Genomic DNA, 27,877 nt, shown 5'->3' with positions numbered 1-27,877 from the left:
AATTTAGCATGTTTCTTTTATAAAACTGATAATTTATTATAACCTAATATATTTTCCTAAATGGAACATTTCCTGATACGAAGTAATTTTACCTATTATCTGAACATATAATTTCACATTAAATAGCTGCTATTATCTACAATCCAAGGAAATTATATGCTATTAAATGCTTTATAAGAAGCAGTTATAAAGTATCCTCTTATCCTCTTATTATTCACCTACAAAGTTTCACTTGGCAAAGTTATTCCACACTGCACACAAACCAGTCAACTTTTAGTATCCTTTAATACAATTTATGCTTCCCCTAATGCACATAATAAATTACTAGGAGAGTAAATATGCTGAAAGACTATTAACAAAAAGACACATAAAGCCTTTTTGTTCTCTCTCCCTCTTTTAACATGGCAGCCTCAGCAAAAAAAGAACTACGACAGAGAAGACTAAGTCCTTAACAGACTTTCTGGCTAAGGATGGAGGGACTGGTGGAGGAAGCACATCTGTCCCCAAACCAGTCAGCGGGGCTCATGAAACAGCAACCTGGAAGGAGATGTTTCAACCACTTGGCACAATGATGATAATGCTATGTACAGAGCACCTTCAATAGACTGTTCTATCTTTCCCACTGTTCCACAGGCTGCTCAGGAACTCAATAGTGACAGGAGCTGTTTCCCAAATTGCCACCCCACACTGCTTTTCTAGGGCACCTGCCCTATAATGTGACAGAAGATTCCATTAAGGAATTCATTAGGGGATTAAATACCAGTGTGGTCTGTTTACCAAGTGAACCCAGCAATCCAGCAAGGTTGAAAGGTTTTGGTTACACTGAGTTTGAGGACCTGGATTCCTTGTTCAATGCCCTGAGTCTCAATGAAGAGTCTCTAAATAACAGGAGAATTCGAGTGGACATCGCTGATCAAACACAAGATAAAGACAGGGATGATGGTTCTTTTGGCTGAGATCGAAATTGAGATTCTGACTAAATAGATACACACTGGAGGGCCTGTCCTGCTACAGACAGCTTTGATATTTACCCACCTAGAAGAGGTGATGACAGCTTTGTAGACAAGTATCGAGATCATTACGATTGAGACCTATACTCTGATAGGTACTGGTAGTTTTCATTATGGCCCAAGACAGAAAATGGATCCATACAGGGGCCAGGATTACTATCATGATAGAGGCAGCAGAGACTATAATAGAGGCTATGATTCCAGGATAGGCAGTGGCAGAACATTTGGTAGGCACTGTAGAGATGATCACAACAGAGGAGGCAGGGACTGCTATGAAGACAAATATGACAGATACAATGATTATTCTTGGAATGATTACAGGTGTGATAATAGTGTTCCCCCAAAGACCCAAATTGAATCTAAAGCCTCAGAACACTCCTAAAGAAGATGATTCCTCTGCTAGCACCTTTTAGTCCTGTTGAGCAGCATCTATCTTTGGAGGGGCAAAGCCTGTTGACACAGCTGCTAGACAATGAGAAGTAGAGGAGCAGCTACGGAAAGAATGGAAGAAACTGCAGTGTTAGCTGAATGAGCCTAAACTAGAACCATGGACTTGAAAGAGACACACACAAGATGGCTAAGTGAATTAACTCAGGAACAGGAACAGGAAAAGTTAAGGACAGGAAGTGAGTCATCACACAGACTGGGACCTCTGCCACATCGGGCAGAAATTTGAAGAAGGAAAGAGTGTGGGAAATCTTTAGAAAATGAAGCACTCAATAAGAAGACTGTCACTCTCCAACTTCTAAGCTTCCCAAACCTGAAAAGCCCTTAAAGGTAAAGCCAGCTCCTCCACCAAAGGAGAATGCTTGGGTGAAGCAAAGTCTAACCGTCCTGCTTGATGATCTCAGAGCTCAGACACAGAGCAGCAATCCCCTACAAGTGGTGGGGGAAAAATTGTTCCAGCTCAACCATCTGAGGAAGGACCACCAAGGAAAGCACATGAAAATACAGTGGATGGAGTATCCCAAAAGGCAAAAGCAGGAAGTTCAGTCTTTATACAGGAGATGGAGGGAATAAAGACCACTGGAAGGAATCAGATAGCAAAGACACAAAAAGGATTAAGACTCCCATTCTGCACCTGAGTAAATCCAGCCTTCTTCATTTCTGTAAGCAAGTATGCTACTCTCTCCATTGATGGTGAAGATGAAAACTAGGGAGATGACACCAAACAGACCTTTACATCCTCAGCTTTCTCAGAGGCTCTCTCTATCTGGATCATTCAAGAGCAAACAAAACTAACAAGATAAATAAAACTCCCCACCTTCAGGAGAGCTTAACTTAAAAATAAATAATAAAAGATAAACAATCCAATCAAAAAATGGGCAAAGGACTTAAATAGAAACTTTTTGAAAGGGGACATAAGGAAGGCCAAGAGACATTATGAAATTATGCTCAAAGTCACTAATCATCTGAGAGATGCAAATCAAAACAACAATGAGGTACCATCTCACATCTGTCAGAATGGCTATCATCAACAAATCAACAAATGACAAGTACTGGAGAGGATGAGGAGAAAAAGGAACCCTCCTGCACGGCTGGTGGGAATGCACACTGATGCAGCCACTGTGGAAGACAGTATGGAGTTTCCTCAAAAAGTTCAAAATGGAACTCCCATTTGACCCAGTGATCCCACTTCTAGGAATATATCCCAAGAAACCAGAAACATCAATTAGAAAGGACATATGCATCCCTATGTTCACAGCAGCACAATTTACAATAGCTAAGATCTGGAAACAGCCTAAGTGACCATCAGCAGATGAATGGGTTAAAAAACTGTGGTACAGCTACACAATGCAATACTATGCTGCTACAAAAAAGAAGGAACTTTTACCATTTGTAACAGCATGGATAGAACTGGAGAGCATTATGCTAAGCAAAATAAGCCAGTCAGAGAATGATAAATACCACATGATCTCACTCATATGTAGGATATAATGAATGACATAAACTGATGAACAAAAATAGATCCAGAGACAAGGAAACACTGAACATACCATCCAACCTCAGAGAGAAGGCGGGGGTGGGGGGGGGGGGAGTTAATCGGGGAAAAAGGAGACATATGTAATACTTTAAACAATAAAAAGAAATAAAAAAATAAAATGAAATTCTTTTGCATGCTGCCACAGCCTTTAAAGTGTTGAACTAACTGGAGAATTGCCAATAGAGCCAGTGAGAAAGAGACATCTTTTAACAGAAAAGGTGTGCATTTTTATGACACATGCAGTTTCCTGTGTGATTAGTGTCTAGGGACTTCCATTTAGAAAAATGGCAATGACAGTAAGGCAATGTCTTGAATCAGGTTGGGCAGTCGGGCAGGTATGAAGAGCATAAGATTCCTACCTTTAATTATTACTTTAAACAATAATAAAAATAAAAAAATAAAATGAAATTCTTCTGCATGCTGCCAGTGCACGATCGAGGCCGGGGAGGGACTGCGGGAGGGCTCCAGGGCATGTCCGGCCCATCTTGCCAGGTCCTGATCAGGGCCGGCCAACCAGGGAGGGACTGCGGGAGGGTGACTGGCCGGGGAGGGACTGCGGGAGGACTCCAGAGCATGTCTGGCCCGTCTCGCCCAGTCCTGATTGGCTGGACTCCAGCAGCAAGCTAACCTATCGGCCAGAGCGTCTGCCCCGTGGTGGTCAGTGTGCATCATAGCTACAGGTCGAACAGTTGCTTAGGCTTTTATATATATACTAGAGGCCCGGTGCACAAAGATTTGTGCACTCGGGGGGAAGGGAGGGTCCCTCAGCCCGGCCTGTGCCCTCTCGCAGTCTGGGACCCCTCAGGAGATAACGACCTGCTGGCTTAGGCCTGCTCCTGGGTGGCAGAGGGCAGGCCCAATCCCTAGGTGCAGCCCCTGGTCGGGCTCAGAGCAGGGCCAATTGGGGAGCTAGGGCGCTGCCGCCTGTCATGCACAGAGCAGGGCAGATCGGGAGGTTGCGATGCCACGCTCAGTCACGCTCAGGTAGGGCTGATTGAGGGGTTGGGGCACCGCCCCCCATCACACTCAAGGCAGAGACGATGGGGAGGTTGCGGTGCCACCCCCCGTCACGCACAGAGCAGGGCCAATCTGGGGGTTGGGGCGCTGGCTCCTGTCACTCACAGAGCAGGGCCCATCAGGGGGGTTGGGGCTCCGTACCCTGTCACGCACAGAGCAGGGTCGGTCAGGGGGTTGGGGAGCTCCCCGCTGTCACGCACAGAGCAGGGCCCATCTGCGGGTTGGGGAGCTCCCCCGTATCAGGCACAGAGCAGGGCTGATCAGGGGGTTGGGGCGCCTTCCCGTCACGAACAGAGCAGGGCAGATAGGGAGGTTGTGGCCCCGCCCCCTGTCATGCTGATCCCGGTGCCAGGAGGCCTCTTGGCTCCGCTGATCCCAGTGCTGGGAGGCCTCGTGGCTCCGCTGATCCCGGTGCTGGGAGGCATATTACCCTTTTACTATATAGGATAGAGGCCTGGTGCATGGGTGGGGCTGGCTGGTTTGCCCTGAAGGGTGTCCTGGATCAGGGTGGGTGTCCCCACTGGGGTGCCTGGCCAGCCTGGATGAGGGGATGATGGCTGTTTGCAGCTGGTCACACACCCTTCAGGGTGGGGGTCCCCAGTGAGGTGCCTGGCCAGTCTGGGTGAGGGGCTGAGGGCTGTTTTCAGGCTGGGACTGAAGCTCCCAACTGCTCCTTTTTTTCTTTTTTTTTTATTCTGGGCCAGCTTTAGCTCTGAGGCTTGGCTCTAGCTCTGAGGCCTCAGCTGCTGAAAGAAGGTATCTGGTTTGTTTCGGTTCTATAATTGAAACTCTGTATCAACTCCAGCTCTGAGATCCCAGCCCGATGAAAGCTGGTTTCTGGGGTTTTGTTTAGCTTCTATATTTGTTACAATGTTTCTTAAACTGCAAGCTCAGAGGCTGGCAAGGCAGGCGGGGAACACTGCAGCCCTCTGTCACTGAAGCAAGCAAGCCTCATGTTCAGTTTAAGCTGCCTGACTGCCGGCCGCCATCTTGGCTGGCAGTTAATTTGCATATTGCCCTGATTAGCCAATGGAAAGGGTAGTGGTCATACGCCAATTACCATGTTTCTCTTTTATTAGATAGGACTAGAGGCCCGGTGCACAAATTGTGGGGGGGGTGTCCCTCAGCCTAGCCTGCACCCTCTCCAATCTGGGACCCTTCAAGGGATGTCTGACTGCCCACCGGGATCGGGCCTAAAGGGGCAATCGGACATCCCTCTCACAATTCTGGACTGCTGGCTCCCAACCACTCGCCTGCTTGCCTGCCTGATTGCCCCTAACCGCTTCTGCTTGCCAGCCTGATCACCCCCTAACCACCCCCCTGTCAGCCTGATCAACACCTAACTGCTCCCCTGCTGGCCCGATTGCCCCCAACTGCCCTCCCCTGCTGGCCTGGTCGCCCCCCAACTGCCCTCCCTGCAGGCCTGGTCCCTCCCAACTGCCCTCCTCTGCCGGCCCGGTCACCCCTAACTGCCCTCCCCTGCTGGCCTGATCGCCCACAACTGCCCTCCCTTGCCGGTCATCTTGTGTTCCACATGGGGGTAGCCATCTTGTGCGTTGCAGTCCTCTTTATTAGATAGGACTAGAGGCCCAGTGCACAAATTCGTGTGCAGGTACGGTCCCTAGGCCTGGCCTGTGATCAGGGCCATCTTACTCGGCTGCCTGCAGCCAGCCCCGACCTCCACTGCCACCTACCCCCGGTTTCCTGTTTGCCATCAGGCAATCGGAGCCTGCTGGCTACAGGGAGGGACCAAGAGGTCGGTCATTCCACCTGCTCCCTGGCCCTGCCCCCCACCCCAGTTCCCCATTTGCCACTGGGTGATCAGAGCCTGCCGGTTAGGCAAAGGGACCAAGAGGTGCTCAGTGCGCCTCATAGTGACTGGCCATCTGAGGCTTGCCTGCGCCTCAGGCCGGCCCTGGGTGGCTGGGTGGCTAAGGGGACTTGGGGACTCCAGAGGCAGGTGCGTGGAGTGGCCTGGCCCACCTGGGGGTGGACCCGGCCTTGCCGCACGCCTGCTGCCCCAGTGGGGCTGAGGGCACTGGATGTCCCCATCTTGTGGCTGTGGGCACCACCATCTCTGTGACAGTGTGAGGGTCAATTAGCATATTATCCTTTTATTATATAGGCCATGGGAGGGTTCCAGGGCATGTCCAGCCCATCTTGCTCATTCCTGATTGGCTGGACCCCAGCAGCAAGCTAACCTACTGGTCGGAGCGTCTGCACCCTGGTGGTCAGTGCACATCACAGTGAGCGGTTGAGTGGTCTTAGCATATCATTAGCATGTTACGCTTTGACTGGTTGAACAGACAACCAGACGACCAAACACTTAGCATATCAGGCTTTTATTATATAGGATAATCAGCAGATAAACCTAAACTTACATTTAGTTCTTGTTCTTTTAAACAAAATAAAAATGCTTAATGAAACAAAGTGATCTTACCAACGCAGGCCACTGAATCTGCTTGCTCTTTGATCCCTGAGTCTGGCTAGGGTTGTTCCTCCTGGCCCAGATTAAGTGGTATTCCACCAAGAAGGCTGAAAAATCTTCATAAACTCTAACCCACTCTCGTTTATCCCATTCAAGATCATCAAATTCCACATACACCTATGGAAAAGAAAACATAAAACTCCATAAGCAATACAGAGTATGATATTTTAAAATATGTATAAGCCATGACGTTGAATGAGAAGACATTACCAAATTCATTATTCAAATAAACATTTCACTTAAAATCATTATTTAAGTAACCTATCCATAACCACATTATAACCCCTACTTATTATATAAGTCATAAGTTTATTAAGAAAAGCAATTTATAAAATGTTGGTCAGTACAGACTGACCAATACCTATTCAAGACAGACTAGAGCACTATATAGATACTGATGATTCTAGAAGCAGAGGTTGGAAAGTGTTTTCTATAAAGGACCAAACAGTAAATATTTTAGGCTTTGCAAACCATATGGTCTCTGTCACAGCTACTTACTTCTGACTTCATAGTATGAAAGCAGTCCTAGACAATATGTAAACAAATGAGATTGGCTTTTTTCCAATAAAACTTTCATACAATGACAGGCAGCAGTGCAAGATATTTCAAAGCATAAAAAATCAATCAATGCAATACACCACACTAACAGAATGAAGAACAAAAACATGATTATCTTAATTGATACAGGAAAAAAAAATTTGACAAACACTTTCATGTTTAAACAAATAAACTTCAAACTAAGAATAGAAGGAAACAACCTTAACATAATAAAGATCATATTGAAAAACCCAAACCTAACATCATACTCAATGGTGAAAGACTGAAAGCTTTTCCTCTACCCTGGGAAGAAAACAAGGATGTTATACTTGGAAAACCAAAACGGACTATTTTATAACTCATTCAACCATTCTACTCCCTTTTGGCCCCCATTTACATCCCTTTTCATTAATTCTCTAAAGTTATCTTTTCATAGAACTGTCTTCCCGATTAGTTTGAGTTACATTGAAGGCAGTCTTGTTCTTATCTTTTTCTTCCACCCATCTTTTGCTACATTATACCTGAAGTGTTTCAGTTTCCCTGTATTTAAATCTTGTTTGTGCTGGACTCTTTCAAGTTCTTCAGCATGTAAGTTAACTCCCACATTAACAAACTTAGCTTTGAACTCCTATAAACAGTTATCTGTCACACATTATATTATCATATGATCATATACTACCCTATATTCTTTAAATGTAGTATCTTTAAATTATAGGTGCAAATTCATTGAGGGTAGAGCTGTTATAGTGTCCAGTACAGTGATGCACATGTACAAAGTGCTTAATAAATATTAAATATCTTCTGAATCCTGCTATCATGGACTTTTAAACATGGAGACAAACTGGTAAAAGATACATCTGATTCTGAGGTCTTTGTGCTGCTTCCCGTTAGAAAGCTAATTAGATGTGTTTACCTATTAGAACTGGTAAAGACAGGAATACACTGTTCAAGGAGTTAACATCTGTTTCTAGTTATCCACACAAAGTCAAGCAGGAGCCCAAGTCTAGAAACAACACTGTCGGCTTCTTCTAAGAATGATCCTTAGGGGTTGAGATGAGGTCTATCTGGTGTTATGCAAAGGTTTCAAACTATACAAATTTCTCCCACTATTTAAAATTTTATAAGATTCTCATATCTAATTATTAAGTTGTAGTATAAATGGGCTTCTGGGAGCTCCAGAAAAACTGAAGCAGAGACAATGTTAAGGAAAACCTGAACATTATCTGCTTTGCCCTCATGAACAATTATAATATGGTCTTACTGACAAAACATTTCAGTCAAGAACCCAAAAAGCCAAGGTTTGTAAACATTTCCCTAACCCAAAGGACATAAATTCAATGTAAAGACCTACTGCAGACCGGAAGCCTTACCAATAACAAACAGTCGATGAACACCTATTTTGTGTTATGTATATTATATACTGTATTCTTTTTTAAAAATATATATTTTTATTGATTTCAGAGAGGGAGAGGGAGAAAGAGATAGAAACATCAATGATGAGAGAGAATCATTGACTGGCTGCCTCCTGCACGCCCCACACTAGGGATCAAGCCCGCAACCCAGGTATGTGTCTTTGGCCGAAATTGAACCTCAGACTTCTCAGTTCACAGGCTGATGTGTATCCACTGAGCCAAACCGGTTAGGACTATACTGTATTCTTATAATAAAGCAAGCTAGAGAAAAGGAAATGTTATTAAAATAAAGAAAATAATAAGAGAAAATACATCTATAGTACTTATTGAAAAAAAAAAATCCATGTATGAATGGCCTTGAGCAGTTCAAACCCATGCCATTCAAGAGTTGACTGTAGATGTGAGGCCCTCAGTAGACTGAGCTGCAGACAGAATTGGAACCTTCTGCTTCAGCAAGATCCTATTTCTTCAGTATTACCTCCATGAACAGGGAGACTGGGTCTATACCCTGAAGAAGTTTGATCCTACGGGACAACAGATATGCTCGGCCCATCCTGCTCGGTTCTCCCCAGACGACAAATACTCTCGACACCGAATCACCATCAAGAAACGTTTCAAGGTGCTGATGACCCAGTAACCGCACCCTGTACTGTGAAGGTCCCTTAAATTTCATGTCTTTCCTGCCACCTGAGACTCCTCTGAGTCTTCCCGAAACCAAGCTTTTCAGTCTGTGAGCCTTGAAGCCTTCTTAACACCCTTGCTCTTTGGAATCCAGTATCATCATTACCTTTGATCATGCTTGTGCAAAGCAATCATGGTAGCACCACCTTTAAAGGCAACACGTTTGAGGCTGTTTTTCATATTTTGACTGCCACATTATTAAAATTATTTGAAAGAAAAAAAAAAGTCAACTGTAGTTATTATGCTACGCAAAATAAGCCAGAAAGAGAAAGATGTGTCACGTGATCTTACTCATATGTGGAATCTAATGAACCAAATAAACTGATGATCAAAAATAGACCCAGAGACATAGAAGCATGAACAGACTGTTGAACCTAAGAGGGAAGGCAGGGGAGGGTGGGTGGGAAGAGATCAACCAATAAACTTGTATGCATATATGCATAACCATGGACACAGACAATAGGTTGGTGGTGGGGGGGTGGGGGGGAGCAGATGGGAAAAGATTAATAAGGGGGAAAAGGAGGACCTATGTAATACTTTCAACAATAAAGATTTGTAAAAAAAAATTTAAGCTAAAAAATAAAATAAAAAAGAGTCAACTGTAGTTGGAAATCTTATTAGTTACCTTTTGATTATAGGTAATGGTTGATTCATTATTTACTGATAAATTTCCCATTCTGTTTTATACTCAGTAGAAACGTTATAAATGCATAATATATTTAATTTACAATACGCTAAGAGTTTTCAAATATTTTGCTCATCCTATATTCAACATAATCTTCAAAGAAAAAAAAGATGGGTGTTACTTTAACATATGATAAAATTGTTATCACAGAGGCTAAATTCCAAAGGTTCTTCACATGATAGATAGGATTAGGACTAAAACTGAAAATTGTAACATGGATGAGGAGTCTAGGATTCCTTCTACTGCATTTATTAGTGATTCCATTTTTTGAAGAGATATATTACATAAGCCTGTGTTACTTTTTAATTAAAACTACCTATTCAGCGCTGGCTGATGTGGCTCATATGTCCCCATTTTCCCTCCCTTTGCTCACCTCCACCCTGCCCTTCCTTCCTTCTAGCCATCGCCATTCTGTAGTCCGTGTTATATGGGTTATGCATATATGTTCTTTAATAGAACTCTCGAAAACCTGTCACAGTGATCTCTGAAATAATACAGTAAAAATCCACCATAATTTCCACTTCTTCCTTTAAATTAAATATGGGTCTTCTTCAAAGACACAGTTTTTTGCTGGATTCCTCTCAAGTTATGACTGTTTTCCCTACTATATCCCTTATACTACTGAGCTTAGAGATGGATTAGGTTATTCTTTATTCCTTACTGCAAAGTTCATTCTTCTTCCTTTATCATCCATCCTACATGAACCACTCCTTCCCCTCCTCTAGCTACAGTTTCTCCATAACTGCAATTTCAAACACTTTACTCCTCAAACACCACTTCCTATGTTTCCAGTTCACTCTCTCATATTCTGGCCTCATCAATCACTCAGCCTAACACAGGACCTACAACTTTTCACTGTTGTGCTATTATATTACAATTCTACTATAAAATAATATCCTATCTAATAAAAGAGAAAAATGGTAATTAGCGTACAACCGCTACCCTTCCCATTGGCTAATCAGCAAGATATGCAAATTAACTGCCAGCCAAGATGGTGGCTGGCAGCCAGGCAGCTTGAAACTAACATGAGGCTTGCTTGCTTCAGTGACAGAGGAAACCAACGTTCCCCGCCTGCCTTGCCGGCCTCTGAGCCTGCAGTTTGAAACATTGTAACAAATATAGAAGCTAAACAAACCCCCAGAAACCTGCTTTCAGTGAGCCAGGATCTCAGAGCTGGACAAACCAGATACCTGCTTTCAACAACAGAGGCCTCAGAGCTGGAGCTAGAGCTAAAGCTGGCCCAGAATAAAAAAAAAAGAAAAAAAGGAGCAGTTGGGAGCTTCAGCCCTCAGCCCCTCACCCAGATTGGCCAGGCACCCCAGTGGGGAGCCCCACCCTGATCCAGGACACCCTTCAGGGCAAACCAGCTGGCCCCACCCATGCACCAGGCCTCTATCCTATATAGTAAAAGGGTAATATGCCTCCCAACACCGGGATCAGCGGAGCCACGAGGCCACCCAGCACCGAGATCAGCGTGACAGGGGGCAGCGCCCAAACTCCCTGATCGCCCTGTGGCTCTGTGTGTGACAGGGGGCGGGGCCACAACCTCCCTATCCGCCCTGCTCTGTTCGTGACAGGGGAAGGCGCCCCAACCTCCTGATCAGCCTTGCTCTGTGCCTGATACGGGGGAGCTCCCCAACCCCCTGATCGCCCTGCGGCTCTGTGTGTGAGAGTGGCGGCGCCCCAACCCCCTGATCGGCCCTGCTCTGTGTGTGACGGTGCGGTGCCCCAACCCCCCCACCCCCAAGGGCCCTGCTCTGTGTGTGATGGGGTAGAGCCATAACCTCCCCATCAGCTCTGCCCTGAGTGTGACAGTGGCGGCGCCCCAACCCCCTGATTGGCCCTGCTCTGTGGGTGACGGGGGGTGGCGCCGCAACCTCCCCATCGACCCTGCCTTGAGTATGACGGGGCGGTGCCCCAACCCCCCAATCGGCCCTACCCTGAGCGTGACTGAGGGTGGCATCGCAACCTCCCGATCTGCCCTGCTCTGTGCATGACAGGGGGCGGCGCCCCAACTCCCCAATCGGCCCTGCTCTGAGCCCAACCAGGGGCTGCACCTAGGGATTGGGCCTGCCCTCTGCCACCCAGGAGCAGGCCTAAGCCAGCAGGGCATTATCTCCCGTGGGGCCCCAGACTGCGAGAGGGCACAGGCCAGGCTGAGAGGACCCCCCCCCCTTCCCCCTGAGTGCACAAATTTTTGTGCACCGGGCCTCTAGTATATATATATATATAAAACTAGAAAAGCCACTTGCAAAAATGCCAATGAAAATTACCCGATAGTGGTGTACTAATTTTTCTTTATGCTTTCCCAAATTTTCCAAGTATAAACACATACATGCTTCAAAATTTGTCTTGTCCTCTGTATTGAGCAATAAATAAAATTATGTATACTAGTAAAAGGCACCTGAAAAAAAATGTTTTAGGAATATCTTAATTTCCTATTCCTATCAGAATGAAGAAAATGGATGTGGTAACTCCCAGGTTTCAGGATTTAATTGTCATGTTGCTTCAAAACATAAAATAGCTTTCAAGAGCTCCAGCTGTAGACTGGGAAGAATCCCTATACCTATGTATAATTACGCAGTGACCCCACTATAAATTAGACTTCTGTTATATTGACAGCATTCAATCTACATTTTTGCAATTTAAAGAGTACATTTTAGAGTCTTCTATTTGTTTTAGAGTAAGATATTAAAACCGGAAAATAGATATCTAGTTATCCCCCTTACTTTCAAACTTTCTATTAGTTTCCCATGGGACTACATTAAGTCTGAACTTAACACTGGTTGACAAGACCCTAAAGATCTGTTTTCTGCATTCTTCTGATCCTGCTACAATCCCTAGTCCCTTACTCTATAGATTGGTACCTTGATTTTTTTCCTGTTCCTGAAACATACCATGCTCATTCAGCTCTCATGATAGAAGAGAAGCATAAGATAATTTTTGATTGCACTGATTAAAAACAGGAATAAAATAATGTTTGCAACCTAAACTAATGTCAAGAGAAAAGGAGAACACCAGTCGCCGGAACCCTGTTTTAACTCTTTAAAGAAATATGGTCAGTGTCAGGGAAATGGAAATGCTGTCACCAGCAAACCCAACAAACTGCTCCAGGCTAATATAAGTTGTCCTACTCTCAAATGTACATTACTTATCCAAACTCCATGAACTTTTTAAAACTTCACAAATATGCTTCCAAAGAATATTCTAGACAAGTATCAATTTAGCAAGACCAACAATGAATAAGAGTACTGAGAATTATTATTTATAATCTAAGACACTGAAGGTCTTAAGTTCAGATGATAAAGTTATATAAGTGATTTCAAAAACTATTATAGAATGGTAAAGTGGTATTCAATACTCTGAATCATTACTTTGCAGGTCATATACTACAGCACAAAGAGCATATTCTCTAGAGTTAGAACACTAAGACCATGAATGAAAAAATTTCTCGGATCCTGTTTTCAAATTAGTAAAATAGAGGTAATTAATACTTCAGAGGGTCGTTGTAAGAATTAAACCTGATAATGTCAGAAAAGGACTCAATAAGGTAACTGACACATGCTGGCCTCACTTTCTTTTTTTCTTTGACCTAAAAGTATAATACACTTCATATACAGAGAAAATGTCTGGCTAGAGATTTGTCACAATGATTAAGATTCCATTATATTAAAATGTTATAAGGAGAAAGGACACATAAAATGCAATTATTCAGAAAAACAACGAATTTAATTTAAAAAGGACCACCAGAGAAATTGGTCAATCTCATTCTAAAGTGAGAAGGAGGGGGGAGACAAGAATATACATGATATTTTTAATCTTTGTGTTTTTTTTTTATTACCCAATGTCTAAACTACACTAATTTTAAGATATTTAATATTTTGACATAAAGAAATAAAAATGATCTCTTCACACAAAAAAGCTAGGAAAATGAAATTGCTATTGGAATAGTAACATGCCTGTATAATTTATTTTTCAAGCAGCTAAAGAAGAAGAAAAAGTAAGTAACAGAGATAGAAGGTATCTAGAAATCCACGAATCCAAGGGTGACAACATGATAATTTGGGAAGGAGAATAATCAGAAGCAATAATATTTATAAATATGTAATAGAAATTATCCATATAGAATGTTTTCTTAACATTAAAGTTTAAAGTTACATAGATGGAATGAATACATTACGGTGGAAAGAAATGTCAAACATGCTATACTTGTTTTAATTTTTTAGGAAATTCAACCTAAATTATAAGACATTGCTATTTACCAGTTGTAATGACAAGGATCAATATATGATACAGTTCTTGCTCCCAGAGAGACATAAATCTTATTTTAAGATAATTGCAATAAATATTTAGATAGCAATCCTTATAAAAAATACCATCATACAGCTTTTGAAATTTAAGAAGTATTATGTAACACATGTATGTATACTCTCTCAATTCATTTTTAACTTCTAAATTCTGTCACAATACACACCTATAAAGTAGATATTAGGTACTTTTTTATAGGTGAGAATGCAAAACCTAGAAAGAAAGGTTTATCTAACATAGTTAACATTTGGCAGAGTGAGAACTCAAACCTGAGTCAAATTTTATAATACCACATATAGCTCCAGAAGGAAATACTACTCAATAAGGTGGATCAGAAATCAAGAAAGCAAAAGTTAATTTTTAATTATTTAGATGTCAATTCTAATAAGAAATAGGAAGAGATATTCCCTAAGAAAGTATGGACTCCAATAGTAAAAGAAATATCTTATCAACATTTTATTTACCAGGACCTGATATACTTTAGGAACTTAATAAATGTGAGTGAACTGAATAAAGGTGATGAATGAGAAACAATATGGCTATATAGTTTCCTCATGTCAGATTTTAAAAGGACATATGGAAGAAGGGAAACGTAACTAAGAATATTTACAAATTAATATCATAAAACTTGTAAGAGTATTGTCAGAATAAACTAAACTTTATAAATAATACTAAAGAAAACAATACAAGCCCACTGGCTGCATAAATGTAAGAGGATGAACTAAGAAGAAACAAGAATATTGCATGGGAAAGATGATGTAATGTTAACAGATGCAGAGAGAATAAAGAACTACTCACACCTCCTCTTTTGCATCCATCTTCTCCACCAAGGAGAATTGAGTAGAAAACTGGAAAAGGTAGAAGAAACATAGTTATAAAGTAAATGAAGTTGAAATGAGAAAAGAAGACAGTAAGAGAATACTGAGATACTTTTTAAATTAGTTTTTGTCTAATGAGTCTAAATAGTCACAGACCCAAATTAGGCATGCATCTCTAATGTAATCTGTAAAACATAATAAGAAAGGAAAACAACTTCTAAAATGCACTGATTCTGGAAATGGGGAAAACTTTTTCAAGAAAATTATATATTAGCCCGGCCAGTGTGCTCAGTGGTTGAGCATTGACCTATGAACCAGGAGGCCAGGGTTCGATTCCCGGTCAGGGCAAATGCCTGGTTTGTGGTCTCGATCCCCAGTGTGGGGGATGCAGGGAGTAGCCTATCAATGATTCTCTCTCCTCGTTAATGTTTCTATCTCTTTCTCTCCCTTCCTCTATGAAACCAATACAAATATATATTTAAAAAAGAAAATTATATATTAAAGAAACATAATTTGAGTTTAAAAGGCTCTTGACAATCCATTTATGTCAGTTTATATCTAGAGTATAAAAAGTATTATTTGCAAGATGGCTTGCAAGCACTACAAGAGAAAAAGGTTACACCAAAAGCAAATTTTATTTCGCTACAAGTAATCCTAAACTTTTTCTTTAGCAATAAATTTCTTCTTTTTAGGTAGATTAGTGTAACTAATACAATAGAAATTTTAAAAATTATGATATTGTGGGGAAAAAATTGAAAATATTTTTAGGAATAAAATGAAAAATATAAGCTCATTAATAATATAGCACACTAGGGTATTCAGCTGAATAAACAACCATAACTTACAGTATTACCCAAGAACTAAAGTAAAACTGATTGAATCTCTTCTAAAGTAATCCACAGGGTTCTTTCCTCATACTTTAATCAAGATAAAAAAGATAGAGTCAATAGGACTCAACATTAAGAGAATAATTTAACATGTTGGATAATAAGATGAAGATTCCAAAAGATTTCAATAGAGCCCTAGCTGGTTTGGCTCAGTTGATAGTACAACGACCTGCAGAATGAAGGGTCCCAGATTCGATTCCAGTCAAGGGCACATGCCTGGGTTGCAGGCTTGATCCCCAATAGGGGCTGTGCAGGAGGCAACTGACCAAATGATTCTCTCTCATCATTGATGTTTCTCTCTCTCTCTCCCTCTCCCTTCCTCTCTGAAGTCAATAAAAAAAAATATATTAAAAAAAAGATTTCAATAGGTTGGTAAAATGGGCAGAATAAAACTATGTTAAAATAACAGCAATAGCAGTGGCAGCTGACTTTTGTGCAATAAAAGAAGATTAAGCTAAAGCTAGAATTTGGCAAAGCTGATAAACACTCCAATTTACAACAGAGAAGCCCCAAAGATTCAAAAATGAGGGGCAAGTAGGGCTAATAGGAAAAATGAGACTAGTCTGTTTCTTTTTCTGGCTTCAGCCTCAAAAGTGCCTCCCACTTTGGCAGAAAATGTGTGTGTGTGTGTGTGTGTGTGTGTGTCCCTCCCTCCCCCCCCCCCCCCCCCCCGCCCCCGGAAAAGGTTATCTTTGGGTCTCTGGATCAGGGAGCATATTGAAGTAAGCTGAAGGCAGACATTACTACTGAAACAACGGATTAAGTGAAAGTTTACATAATGAAGTAATGTTGAAAACCAACACTTTTCTCCCACTTCCAAGTCTATTTTTACCTTGTTGGGTGAAACTTTTTAGAGGTAGGGAAAAAGACTAGTGGATTTCTCTGGGAAACCTGACCAGTTTAAGACAAAAGGCAACTAAATACACAGACATTAGGTGTTCCCCAAAGAAATGAGCTGATCTCTAAACAGACAAGACTATAGCCAACAAACCCTGCCCACATGCTCAGAGCTCCCAATGTGCTTTTAAATATGAGTAGTCAGTCATCAGATATTTCCTGCAAGTAAAACATCAAATATAAAACAGACAAAATAACACAGAGAGAAAAAGTGACTTCAAAGAAAACAAGACTCTGAAAAGAAAACATACCAAAATACTAATATTCCCAATAAGGTAAGAGAAACATAATCAAAACACAGAAACAGGAAGCTATAAAAAAAAAACTATCTGGAAAACAAAAAAGTTTTTTAAAATTAAACTTTAATAGGCAAAAGGAAAAATGCAATAGAAAGTTTAGAATATTAAGTTAAAAGTTTTTTTACCACTAACTAGAACAAAAAGAATGTAAATGAGGAAAAATAAAAAGAGGACCATCATGGTCTCATACCAAAACAAAAGATCCAGAAAGAGAAAAATAATTAAAAATGAGAAAAGTGAAGAAATAATTCAAAAAAAATTTTCCTAGAACCTAAACTCAAAGTTCCCAGATTGAAAAGCAACTTCTCAAGAGCTAATAAGCACCATGGATGAAAAGAGATATACATCTAGGAATGTCATTGTGAAATTTCCAAGCACAAACAACAGAGAAGATTCCACATGATTCTTTCAGATGATAGATCAAAAAGCAGAATGGCATGATTTTTCAAAAGCAAAAACAGATTCTGGAAAACTTTAGATCAATACTTTCAAAATTATTAAGAAAAATAGTTTCCAATCTCTAACCCAGAATTCTATAACCAGTCAGAAATAAGTCAAGTTTAAGAGTAGAATATAGATACTTTCAGATGAACAAGTATAAAAAAATGTCCACACAGGTAGTCCTTTTAAAAGAAATTACTGGAAGATATATTCCACCAATAATACAAGAGACTATGTAAACCCAAATATGGAATCTAAGAAAAGAGTTAAATAAAAAAAGACAAGGGAATCACCAGGATGATGGCAAAATAAGACCGCAAGAGGTCAAGAGTGTCCAGATACAAAAGCCCCAGGAAGATTACTAAAGATTAAGATAAAATTGACAGGTTACTTAATATAAATACTTGAGTGTACTGAATTTTACATAATTGGGGAGTATCTGATTAAATCTGTGACAAGTACCCAGAACACTAAATAAAGGGAGGAAATGCAAGGCAATTATTAACTCCCCCCCAAAATAAAATTATTTTCCAAGAAATTAAAAGTCAGCATATAGGCAACCAAAAATACTGTTTATAGAGTCACAATAATATAAACATTAGGTATCCATTTAACCAAAATTGAAATATATTGTAAGTACATATGGAGGAATATCAGTTTATCAGGTTTTACATTTTTATCTACTCTTGTTTGTTTTTATGTTCTGTCTTTCCTGCCACATGTTAATATAAAAAAAAATCACTAATGTTTAATAAGTATCATTAGCATTTCAAAAGCATTGTCATTGAGGAACCACAGTAAACCCTTGATTTTTCAGACCTCGATTTAACAAACTTTGGATTTAATAGACACAATTTTTGGTCTGTATGTCCTATGTGAAAATTAACACCCTGTTAATTTTAAAATGCTTTTAAACAAGATTTGCTTATAATTAAAGTAACTGGTTATTTATTGTTATTAATTCACTTGTTATTTTAAATAAATTTTAGCAAATAGGCAATATGTTGGAAAAAAACACTAGTAATTTTGCCAACATAGATATTACATATCTACACTATAGTCTGATTTAAATCCAATGGTAAACAATGTTCAGTGAATGATTAGCACATGATCATTCAGTATCACTTGAGGTAACTGGCATGTCATGTGGCATGACTGTAGCAGTTTTAACACCCGCCGGCCTATGTTCCCACATGTGTTAAGCCATACCCCAGCCATGTACAATTGTTTACTCACAGTGATTGGTGAATGCATGCATTTACTAGACCTCTTCAGTATAAATTTTAAATTACAGTTAATACACATTGAAAACTTTTATATGAAATTAAACTTTTCATGCATAATTTTAATTACACAAACATGTCTACATAATTAAAAATAGGTAAACTAATTTGTCAATTTTTTAACATACGTATTCGGAAAACCTATTTTATTATATAATTGACTTTCGGCTTTAAGGGACACCCCTCGCCCAGATTAGTCTGTTATATCGAGGTTTTACTGCACTTGTAACTGACAACTTGCTACATACAAAAATACCATGTACAAAAAGGAGGACCTATGTAATAATTTCAACAGTAAAGATTTTTGAAAAGAAAAAAAAAGATACCACATACAGAAAGTTCTAAGAGGAGAGACCATGTTGGGGATACTTAGCAACATAGTACCTAGAACACAAGTCCTCAATAAACACTGTTTGAATAAATGAAATAAGTATGCACATAAAAACTTTGTATAATATATACATATGCAAGATTATGTGAAACTGATTTGCATTTATGGTAAGCCACTCTAAGCACTGTGATAGAATTTCAGTAAAATTAGTATTTATAGCCATAGCCGGTTTGGCTCAGTGGATAGAGCGTCAGCCTACGGACTGAAGGGTCCCATGTTCGATTCTGGCCAAGGGCACATGCCTGGGTTGTGGGCTCGTTCCCCAACAGGGGGTGTGCAGGAGGCAGCCAATAAATGATTCTCTCTCATCATTGACATTTCTATCTCTCTCTCCTTCTCCCTTTCTCTCTGAAGTCAATAAAGACATATATTTTTAAAAATAAAAATAAAATTAGTATTTATAAAAAAAAAAAACTTTTATCATCTGGCAATATTCAAAGGTCTCACACCTTTTTGTGACTGCCTGAAAGCACTATCAATTATCTATCTGAGAAACTAATGAATAATAAGACCGTAGGTACTCCCAATTTTAAATATTTTAAGCATTTATACTAGTAAATGACCCCTAAACGCCATGACATATAACAACATGTTATTTCACCTAGTTAGTTAGTTGAGCATCGTCCCATGCACAAAAGGTTCGGATTCCATTGCCAGTCAGAGTACACACCTGGGTTGCAGGTTTTCAATTCCCAGTCAGGTGAGTACGGGAGGGAACTGAATGAAATTTCTCTCTCAAATCAATAAAAACGTATTTTAAAAAATACTCAGGTTTAAAACTTTTTGACTTTCAAATTCTGGGACAAATACTTATAACAATCATTTCCTACTTTAAAAGTATCCCCTTTCATAACCCTGGATTCTGTTGGTTCCACATCTGCTACTTAATGGTCTCATTTCCTATCCCTACTTAGGTGTATTCCTACTCATGTTCCCAAATTCTCTAAATTCAGAGAAGTCATACTGTTATATTGCATAAACTATTCTCTTTGTCACTTCTCAAAATCTTAAGTGAAACAGGTACTCAAAATATGTTAAGGTAGCCTCGCTGGTGTTGCTCAGTGGTTGAGCGTCAACCTATGAACCAGGAGGTCATGGTTAGATTCTTGGTCAAGGAACATGCCCAGGTTGTGGGCTCGATCCGCAGTTGGGGGTGTGTAAGAGGCAGCCAATCAATGATTCTCTCTCATCATTGATGTTTCTATCTCTCACTCCCTCTCCCTTCCTCTCTGAAATCAAGAAAAATATATTTTAAAAAATATGTTGAGGTAATAACATTCTCATCCAACCTTTCGTTGTTTATTCTCAATAATACAGCTCCACGTAATAGTGTTTCATCTTCATCTCAAACAATGTACAAAACACATCATCTTCCCCTAATGAGCTCTCTCTTTCTCACATTCCTTATGTACCAAAAATAATATTTTCTGTTTTCCTAGTGCAATCCATTGGAATTTTCCCCCTTAATCATTCTTTTTTACTTACATTTCAGTCCTGTCTTCATAATCAGGTCCTACTTCATTCACATTCCTCATTACTGTCCTGTACTTTTTACTATCAATATCCTAGCTCAATTCTTACTTACCTTACTTATAGAGTAAAACAGCACTGATAAGGGGCAGTAAACATTTAAATACCATTCCACATTTAACAGTTGTGTGAACTTGGGAAATTATATAACTTTTCACTTTCCTTATCAGTCTAAAAGGGTTATATGGTTTTTGTGAGGATTAAATAAATTAACATATATAATTCAATACAGTGCCTCACATATAGTAAGCCTAAGTGTTTTAAACTATTCTCTCTGCCTCCAATCACTCCCAGTCCCCAGCTTACCTACTGCTTACCTACTACTTACCTACTACTGACAGACTAATTTTCTTAGAACACTTTCGTCTCCCCATTTTATTCATGTAAGCTATCATGACTCCTTCTGAATCAAGATCAAACTCCTAAGTCTCACATTTATAACTTTCCATTACCTAGTCCAGGAGTCAGCAAAATATAGCCCACAAGCCAGTCATCTGTTTTTGTATATAAACTCTTAATGAAACACAGCCACCCTCATTAATGTATGCAATGTCCTTGATGCTTTCTCCCTTTGATATCAGAGTTGAGCAATTGTGGCATAGTCCATAATGCCCAAAAAACATAAAATGTTTACTAATTAGATTCTTTACATAAAATGTTTGCTGATCCCAGACCTAGTTCAGTCTCTTATCTGTACTATTCCACATATATATATATATATATATTCAAGCATGTCTAAAATAAAACTCATCTCTTTTTTTGTATATTTGCTCCTCTCAAATTCCTTATACAGTATTATTAATATTTAACAAATATTTATTGAGAACTTATCACATGCAACACACTACTCTAGTAACTGGGTAGACAGCAGAAGACAAAAAGAAAGCCCCAGCTCCCATAAAGCATATTTGCTTTTGGAGGGCAATAAACCAAATATTAAGAAACTCATACATATAAATACATGTCAGTTGGTAATAAGTACTTTGAAGAAAATCAGAGTTGTCAAGAATAACAGAATGGCAAAAGACTGGGGTGCTATTTTATTTTATTTTTATATTTTTGGTATATTACCTCTATTTTTATATATACATATTTCTTGGTTAATATAATTTTATTTTGTTTTTTCCATAACCATTTATGCCCCCATACCCTCTTTATCTCCACCCACTCCAATCACCATGTGTCCATGCGTTTTTTCTTTTTTTTATTCTTTTTTTGCTCAATCCCTCCACCCCTACACCAAACAGAGCTGTCTGCCTGCTGCTCTGAGTCTGCCTCTATTTTGCTTGTTAGTTCAATTTGTTCATTCAATTCTAATGAGTGAAATTATGAGTACCATGTTGGTTTTTGCTATTAAACCTCACCTGAGGATATTTTTTTCCACTGATTTTTAGAGAGAGTAGAAGGGAGGGAGGGAGGGAGGGAGGGGAGGAGGGAGGTAGTTAAGAGATAGAGAGAAACATCAATGTGAGAGACACACAGCAACTGGTTGCCTCTCACATTTTTCTTCACTCTCAAGATCACTGATGTTATTCAGGGTCTTTCATGGTTCCATATAAATATTTGGAGTATTTGTTCTAGTTCTGTGAAATATGCCATTGGTATCATAGACAGGAATTGCTCTGAATCTGTAGATTGCTATTGTGAATGGGATTGTGGGGTTGTTGTTTTTTTGTTTCCCTGATAGTTCATTATTCTATCCTATATAATAAAAGTGTAATATGCAAATTATCCCCCTCTACCAGGAGTTGTCCAGGAGAAGGGAGGGAGGCCCCGGCCAGCAGCCAGGGGAAGGGAGGGAGTACCCGGCTGGCAGCCACGAGGGCACCTATCAGTGCACGAAATTCGTGCACCAGGCCTCTAGTTGGTGTACAAAAATGCAACTAATTTCTGGATATTTATTTTGTATCCTGCTAATTTACTGAATTCACTTATCACTTCTAATAGTTTTTTGGTAGAATATTTAGGGTTCTCTATAAAGAGTATCATGTCATCGGAAAATGACAGTTTTACTTCTTCCTTTCCAATTTGGATACCTTTTACTTCTTCTTGTCTGATTGTTGTGGCTAGGACTTCCAGTGCCATGTTGAATAAGAGTGGTAAATGTGCACAACCCTGTTTTGTTCATGATCTTAAGGGGAACACTTCAAGTTTTTGCCCATTGAGTATGATGCTGGCTGTGGGTTTGTCATATACGGCATTTATTACATTGAGGTATGTTCCCTGTATTCACAACTTTTGCTGAAAGCTTGATCATAAATGGGTGCTAGATTTTATAAAATGCTTTTTCTGCATCTATTGATATGACCATGTGGTTTTTATTCTTCACTTTGTTTATGTAGTGCAGTGATGGCGAACCTTTTGAGCTTGGTGTGTCAGCATTTTGAAAAACCCTAACTTAACTCTGGTGCCGTGTCACATATAGAAATTTTTTGATATTTGCAACCATAGTAAAACAAAGATTTATATTTTTGATATTTATTTTATATATTTAAATGCCATTTAACAAAGAAAAATCAACCAAAAAAATGAGTTCGCATGTCACCTGACACGTGTGTCATAGGTTCGCCATCACTGATGTAGTGTATCATGTTCTATTGTTTTGTGGATATTGTACCAAACTTGCATGCCCAGAATAAAGCCCACTAAATCATAGTATATCATCTTTTTAATGTATTGCTGGATCTGTTTTGTAAATACTTTATTGAAGATTTTAGAATCTATATTTATCAGGGATATTAGCCTATACTTTTCTTTGTCATGCCTTTATCTGGTTTTGGAATTAGGGTAATTCTGGCCTCATAAAATGAACTTCCCTCCTCTTGCTTTTTTTGGAATAGTTTGAGAAGGAAAGATGTTAATTCTTCTTTGAATGTTTGATAAAATTCACTTGTAAAGCTATCTGATCCAGTGTTTTTGTTTGTTGGGAATTTTTTTATTACTGCTTCAATTTTACTATTCGTAATCTGTCTATTCAGATTCTCTGATTATTCCTGATTTAGTTTTTGAACACTGTATATTTCTAGGATTGATCCATTTCATTCTGATTGTCCAATTTGTTGGCATATAGTTGTTCACAATATTTTCTTACAGTTCTTTGTATTTCTTTGGTGTCAGTTGTTACTTCTCTTTCATATCTGATTTTATTCATTTGGGTCCTATTATTTTCAATGAGTCTGGTTAAAGGTCTGTCAATTTTGATGATCTTTTCAAAGAAGCAACTCTTGGTTTCACTGATCTTTTATTGTATTGCTTTTTAAAACTCTGTTTCATTTATTTCTGCTCTGGTCTTATTATTATTTCCTTCCTTCTACTCACTCTGGTTTTTGTTCTTCTTTTTCAAGTTCCTTTACATGTAAAGTTCGATTGTTTATTTCAGCTTTTCTTGTTTCTTGAGATAGAACTGTAATACTATGAATTTCTTTCTTAGGACTGCTTTTCCTGTGTCCCCACAGATTTTGGTTTTCTGTGTTCTCACTTTCATTTATTTCAAGGTATCTTTCTTCCTTGATCTCATTGTTAACCCATTCACTGTTTAGGGACATGTTATTTTGCCCTATGTCTTTGTGTGTTTTCAGTTTTCTTCTTGTGATTGATTTTCAAGTTTCATAACATTATGGTCAGAAGAAATGCTGAATATAATTTTATTTTCCTAAATTTATTGAGACTTGTTTTGTGTCCTAACATGTGATCTATCGTAGAACATGTCCCATGGGCACTTGAAAAGAATGTACACTCTGCTGCTTTGGGGTGAAATGCTCTGAAAATAGCAATTAAATTTATTTGATCTAGTGTGTCATTTAATGCCACCATCTTCTTGTTGATTTTCTGTCTGGAAGATACATCCATTGATGTTAATGGGGTGTTAAAATCCCCTAATATAACGGTATTACTGCCAATCTCTCCTTTTACGGTCTATCAAGATTTACTTTACATATTCAGGTGTGCCTATGTTGAGTGCATTAATGTTTACAAGTTACATCCTTTTGGATTGCTCCCTTTATTATGTAGTGTCCTTCTTTGTCTCTTATTATAGCCTTGGTTTTAAAGTCTATTTTGTAGTAATATACGTATTACCAACCCAGTTTTTTTTTCCTATCCATGGACTAGGGTGCTATTTTAGATATGATGGACTAAAATGAGGCAACATTTAATAGAGTCCTGAATTAGAGAGTGAACCACAGGAATGCTTTGGGGAAATGCAATCCAGGAACAGAAGAAACTCAACCCTACAGTGGAGTAGATGCCATAATAAAACTGCGCTCTAGGTGCCTCCCTTGCCACACTCAGACTTACATGCAGAATATATAAAGACCCTGGACCTTCTATTAATTGAAAAGAAAAGACAATCCAAATTTTTAAATGGGCATAAGATTTGATCTGGCACCTCAATGAAAAGAGTATAGTATATCCAAATAGCCAATAAGCGTATGAAAAGCCACTCAACAAGTAATCATCAATGAAATGCAAACTAAATATGAGCAAGTTAACAAATATCAAGATAATAATACTGCCCTGCCGATGTGGCTCAATTGGTTGGAGCATTGTCCTGTGCACTAAAATGTGGCAGGTTTACTTCCCGGCACACACAGGTTGTGGGTTCGATCCCCGGTAGAAAGGCAGCCAATTGTTTCTTTCTCATATTGTTGTTTCCCTTTCTCTTACTCTCTCTCTCTCTCTCCCGACCTCTCTCTAAAATCAATTAAAATCAATACATAAACACACACACACACATGCAAACCTGCCTTAGTTTTGTTTCTTATGAATTGAAAAGTCAGAGATAAATTTGTTGAAAATTATCTGGGGATTAAGAATAAACATCTTTGGGTAAGGTATACTGACTAGTACTCTGAATCCTTAATTTTGAAACTTTGTAGCTATAATTAGACAATCACTTGCCTCCTACATAAGAACACTGACAAAGCAAGATTGTTTTCCACAGAAATGTGACCAGGCTTTTATAAAACATATGTTTGGACCAGGATTATCTCATGCTGAATCAGAGGCAAACAAGCAAATTTAAAGACAGGCAAATAATTCCCATCTCCAGTTTTTAAAGGTAATTACTGAATTTTGTCCACAAAATTCTCACTTTATAGGTACTTGGGTGTAGAAATTCAATGTGAATATATTTAGAAAGTATTTTGAATTTCTAATTTGTAACAGGGAAAGATAGTAAAGAATAAGTAAGATTTCCATATCCTTTTATGTAGAAGAGAATTCTATAGCTTAATGTTTTAATCTTTTAAAATTTCATATAAAAAAGTAAATATCCAAGAATTATACTAGAAAATGTGCATATTTTAGATGTATTTACATATTGTCATGTTCTCTGGCCCATCAGCCTACATATATTTATTTACTAATCTTGGTTGTTCCTATACATCCTGTCAGCACTTTTGCAAAATGTTTCAAAACAAGTAGGATTTATTTTAAACATGCAGAATTTTTAAAAAATATAACCAAATGAATGATATAATTTAACTGGGCATCCAGTTTGTTATTAACATAATTCACCAGTAATAAGTTCATTAATTAACATTTTCATACACTAAAAATTAATGAAATGACAATAGTGCAATTACTGTTTAAATGTAAATATAAATGTAATAGTACAATACTAAGTTTAATATATAAATTGATTAATGTTAAATGCACACCATTTACTACAAATCATATCCTTTATTTAAAAGAACTAATTTAGTATATAAACCTATGCAATACACAATTGCTTCAAAACCATACAATGGAAATATATAAGATTATATTCTTTAAACTTTCGTTAAACTATTTTTAGAAATTCTGCGTCTGACACAATGGAAAGCAATTGGAATGCCCCATGGAAGAGCAGCACCTGCAGGAAAAGATCCAGTTCTCACAACTACTGTACTATCAATTCATCACTTCATTCTCAAACATTAAGGCACTCCCTTTTCTCCCGTCCTGCACACTCAATCAATGAAGCTGAAGAAAACAGAGCTTAGTGTTCAGAACGACTCCCACAACTACACAGCTGGACCTCTTACATCCTCTAAAAAATACTGTCCTTCAGAGAACAGGCTTTATTTTAACAGAAAGTCATTCGTGCAGCATCCTGCCTTAGCTAGGAGTTCCAGATAGGATAACTTGTCTGTGATACATTTAACCTCTATAAAAAAGTTTTTATTTAAAAAAACATCTTACAATTAAATAAGAAAACAAATGATATCTGCAATGTTTAACCTACAGAAGGAAAAATATGACCAAGGCAGAAAATAACATATGTCAACCTTCATGACAATTTCATAGGCAAAAATATTTTCAATAACAAAGTAAAATATTATTCATGCAACAATCAGGATTTTCTTAGTTGTTCTTTTTTTTTTTTTTAAAGTAAGTACACATTTAAAAATTACCTAAACTGTAATCCATGATTTGGGGAAAATAATCTATCTCATTTTGTCAATATTTTTCACAGTGTTCTTAATATTTTAGAAAGCTTTTGATATGATAAAAACCAGTTTAAAATTTCCTTGACATGTTCCTAACCACTAAAGGCCTGTCAAATAACAAGGGGAAAACTGTCTAGCTGGCTGATAATGCTGTGCTGGTAATTTCTCAAACATCTGCTAAAGGTCAGATTTCCATTGCATGGAACCAATCAATGGAACTATACAATTCTCCTAGTGCCATAAGAAGCTGAACAAAGACTATTTTATATAAGTAATGACACATAACCATAGCTTTGTAATAAATTACAGCAAAGTCTATCCCTTTCTCTTCACAGAATTCATACATTTAAAATATGATTATAAAATTCAATTTGTATTTTATTCTGGGCACTTTGTTTTGTGGTTTGTTTGTTTAAGATTTTTCTATTGATTTTTAGAAAGAGAAGAAGGGAGTGGTAGAGAGAGAAACATCAATGCTAGAGCATAACATTAACAGGCTGCCTCCTACACACACCCTACCAGGGATTCACAACCCTCTGGGACATGAAACAAGGCCCAACCAATTGAGCAACACCAGCTACGGCGGGTCTTTCATTTTTTAAGAGCAGAAATATTAAAGCTAAATTTAGAAGTTAAAGTACTCTTCCCTTCAAGGTACCACTCCTACGTGTTAAATACTAAAACTCTGTCAAATTCTGATAAACATATTGCAGCTATAAAGTGATGATAAATACAAAAATCATGCCATTTTATATAAGCCTCCCAATTATGAATGGTT

General features: G+C 38.6%; 1 protein-coding gene and 2 pseudogenes across 3 annotated transcripts in view; 2 read left to right on the top strand and 1 right to left on the bottom strand.

Annotated features, from left to right (window-relative positions):
• Positions 1-27,877, bottom strand: part of JMJD1C (jumonji domain containing 1C) — a gene marked incomplete at its 5' end in the record, with an annotated part of 215,247 nt that overhangs the window by 160,671 nt on the left and 26,699 nt on the right. Inside the window, 2 exons of the mRNA XM_081104872.1 lie at positions 6,452-6,616; positions 14,923-14,970. Of these exons, the coding sequence (XP_080960998.1) occupies positions 6,452-6,616; positions 14,923-14,970 (213 nt within the window). The remainder of the gene's footprint in view (positions 1-6,451; positions 6,617-14,922; positions 14,971-27,877) is intronic.
• On the top strand, positions 402-2,167 carry LOC308528674 (eukaryotic translation initiation factor 4B-like; annotated as a pseudogene). The gene has a single exon. The product of its transcript is annotated as a eukaryotic translation initiation factor 4B-like (transcript).
• LOC308529138 (H/ACA ribonucleoprotein complex subunit 3-like) lies at positions 8,273-9,103 on the top strand (annotated as a pseudogene). Its single transcript has 2 exons — positions 8,273-8,334; positions 8,902-9,103. The product of its transcript is annotated as an H/ACA ribonucleoprotein complex subunit 3-like (transcript).

This window comes from Myotis nattereri (genome assembly GCF_964212035.1).
Source record: "Myotis nattereri genome assembly, chromosome: 13".
NCBI classification, from domain to species: Eukaryota; Metazoa; Chordata; class Mammalia; order Chiroptera; family Vespertilionidae; genus Myotis; species Myotis nattereri.
Note: the sequence above shows the minus strand (reverse complement) of the source record. Positions and strands in the feature narration are given on the sequence as shown.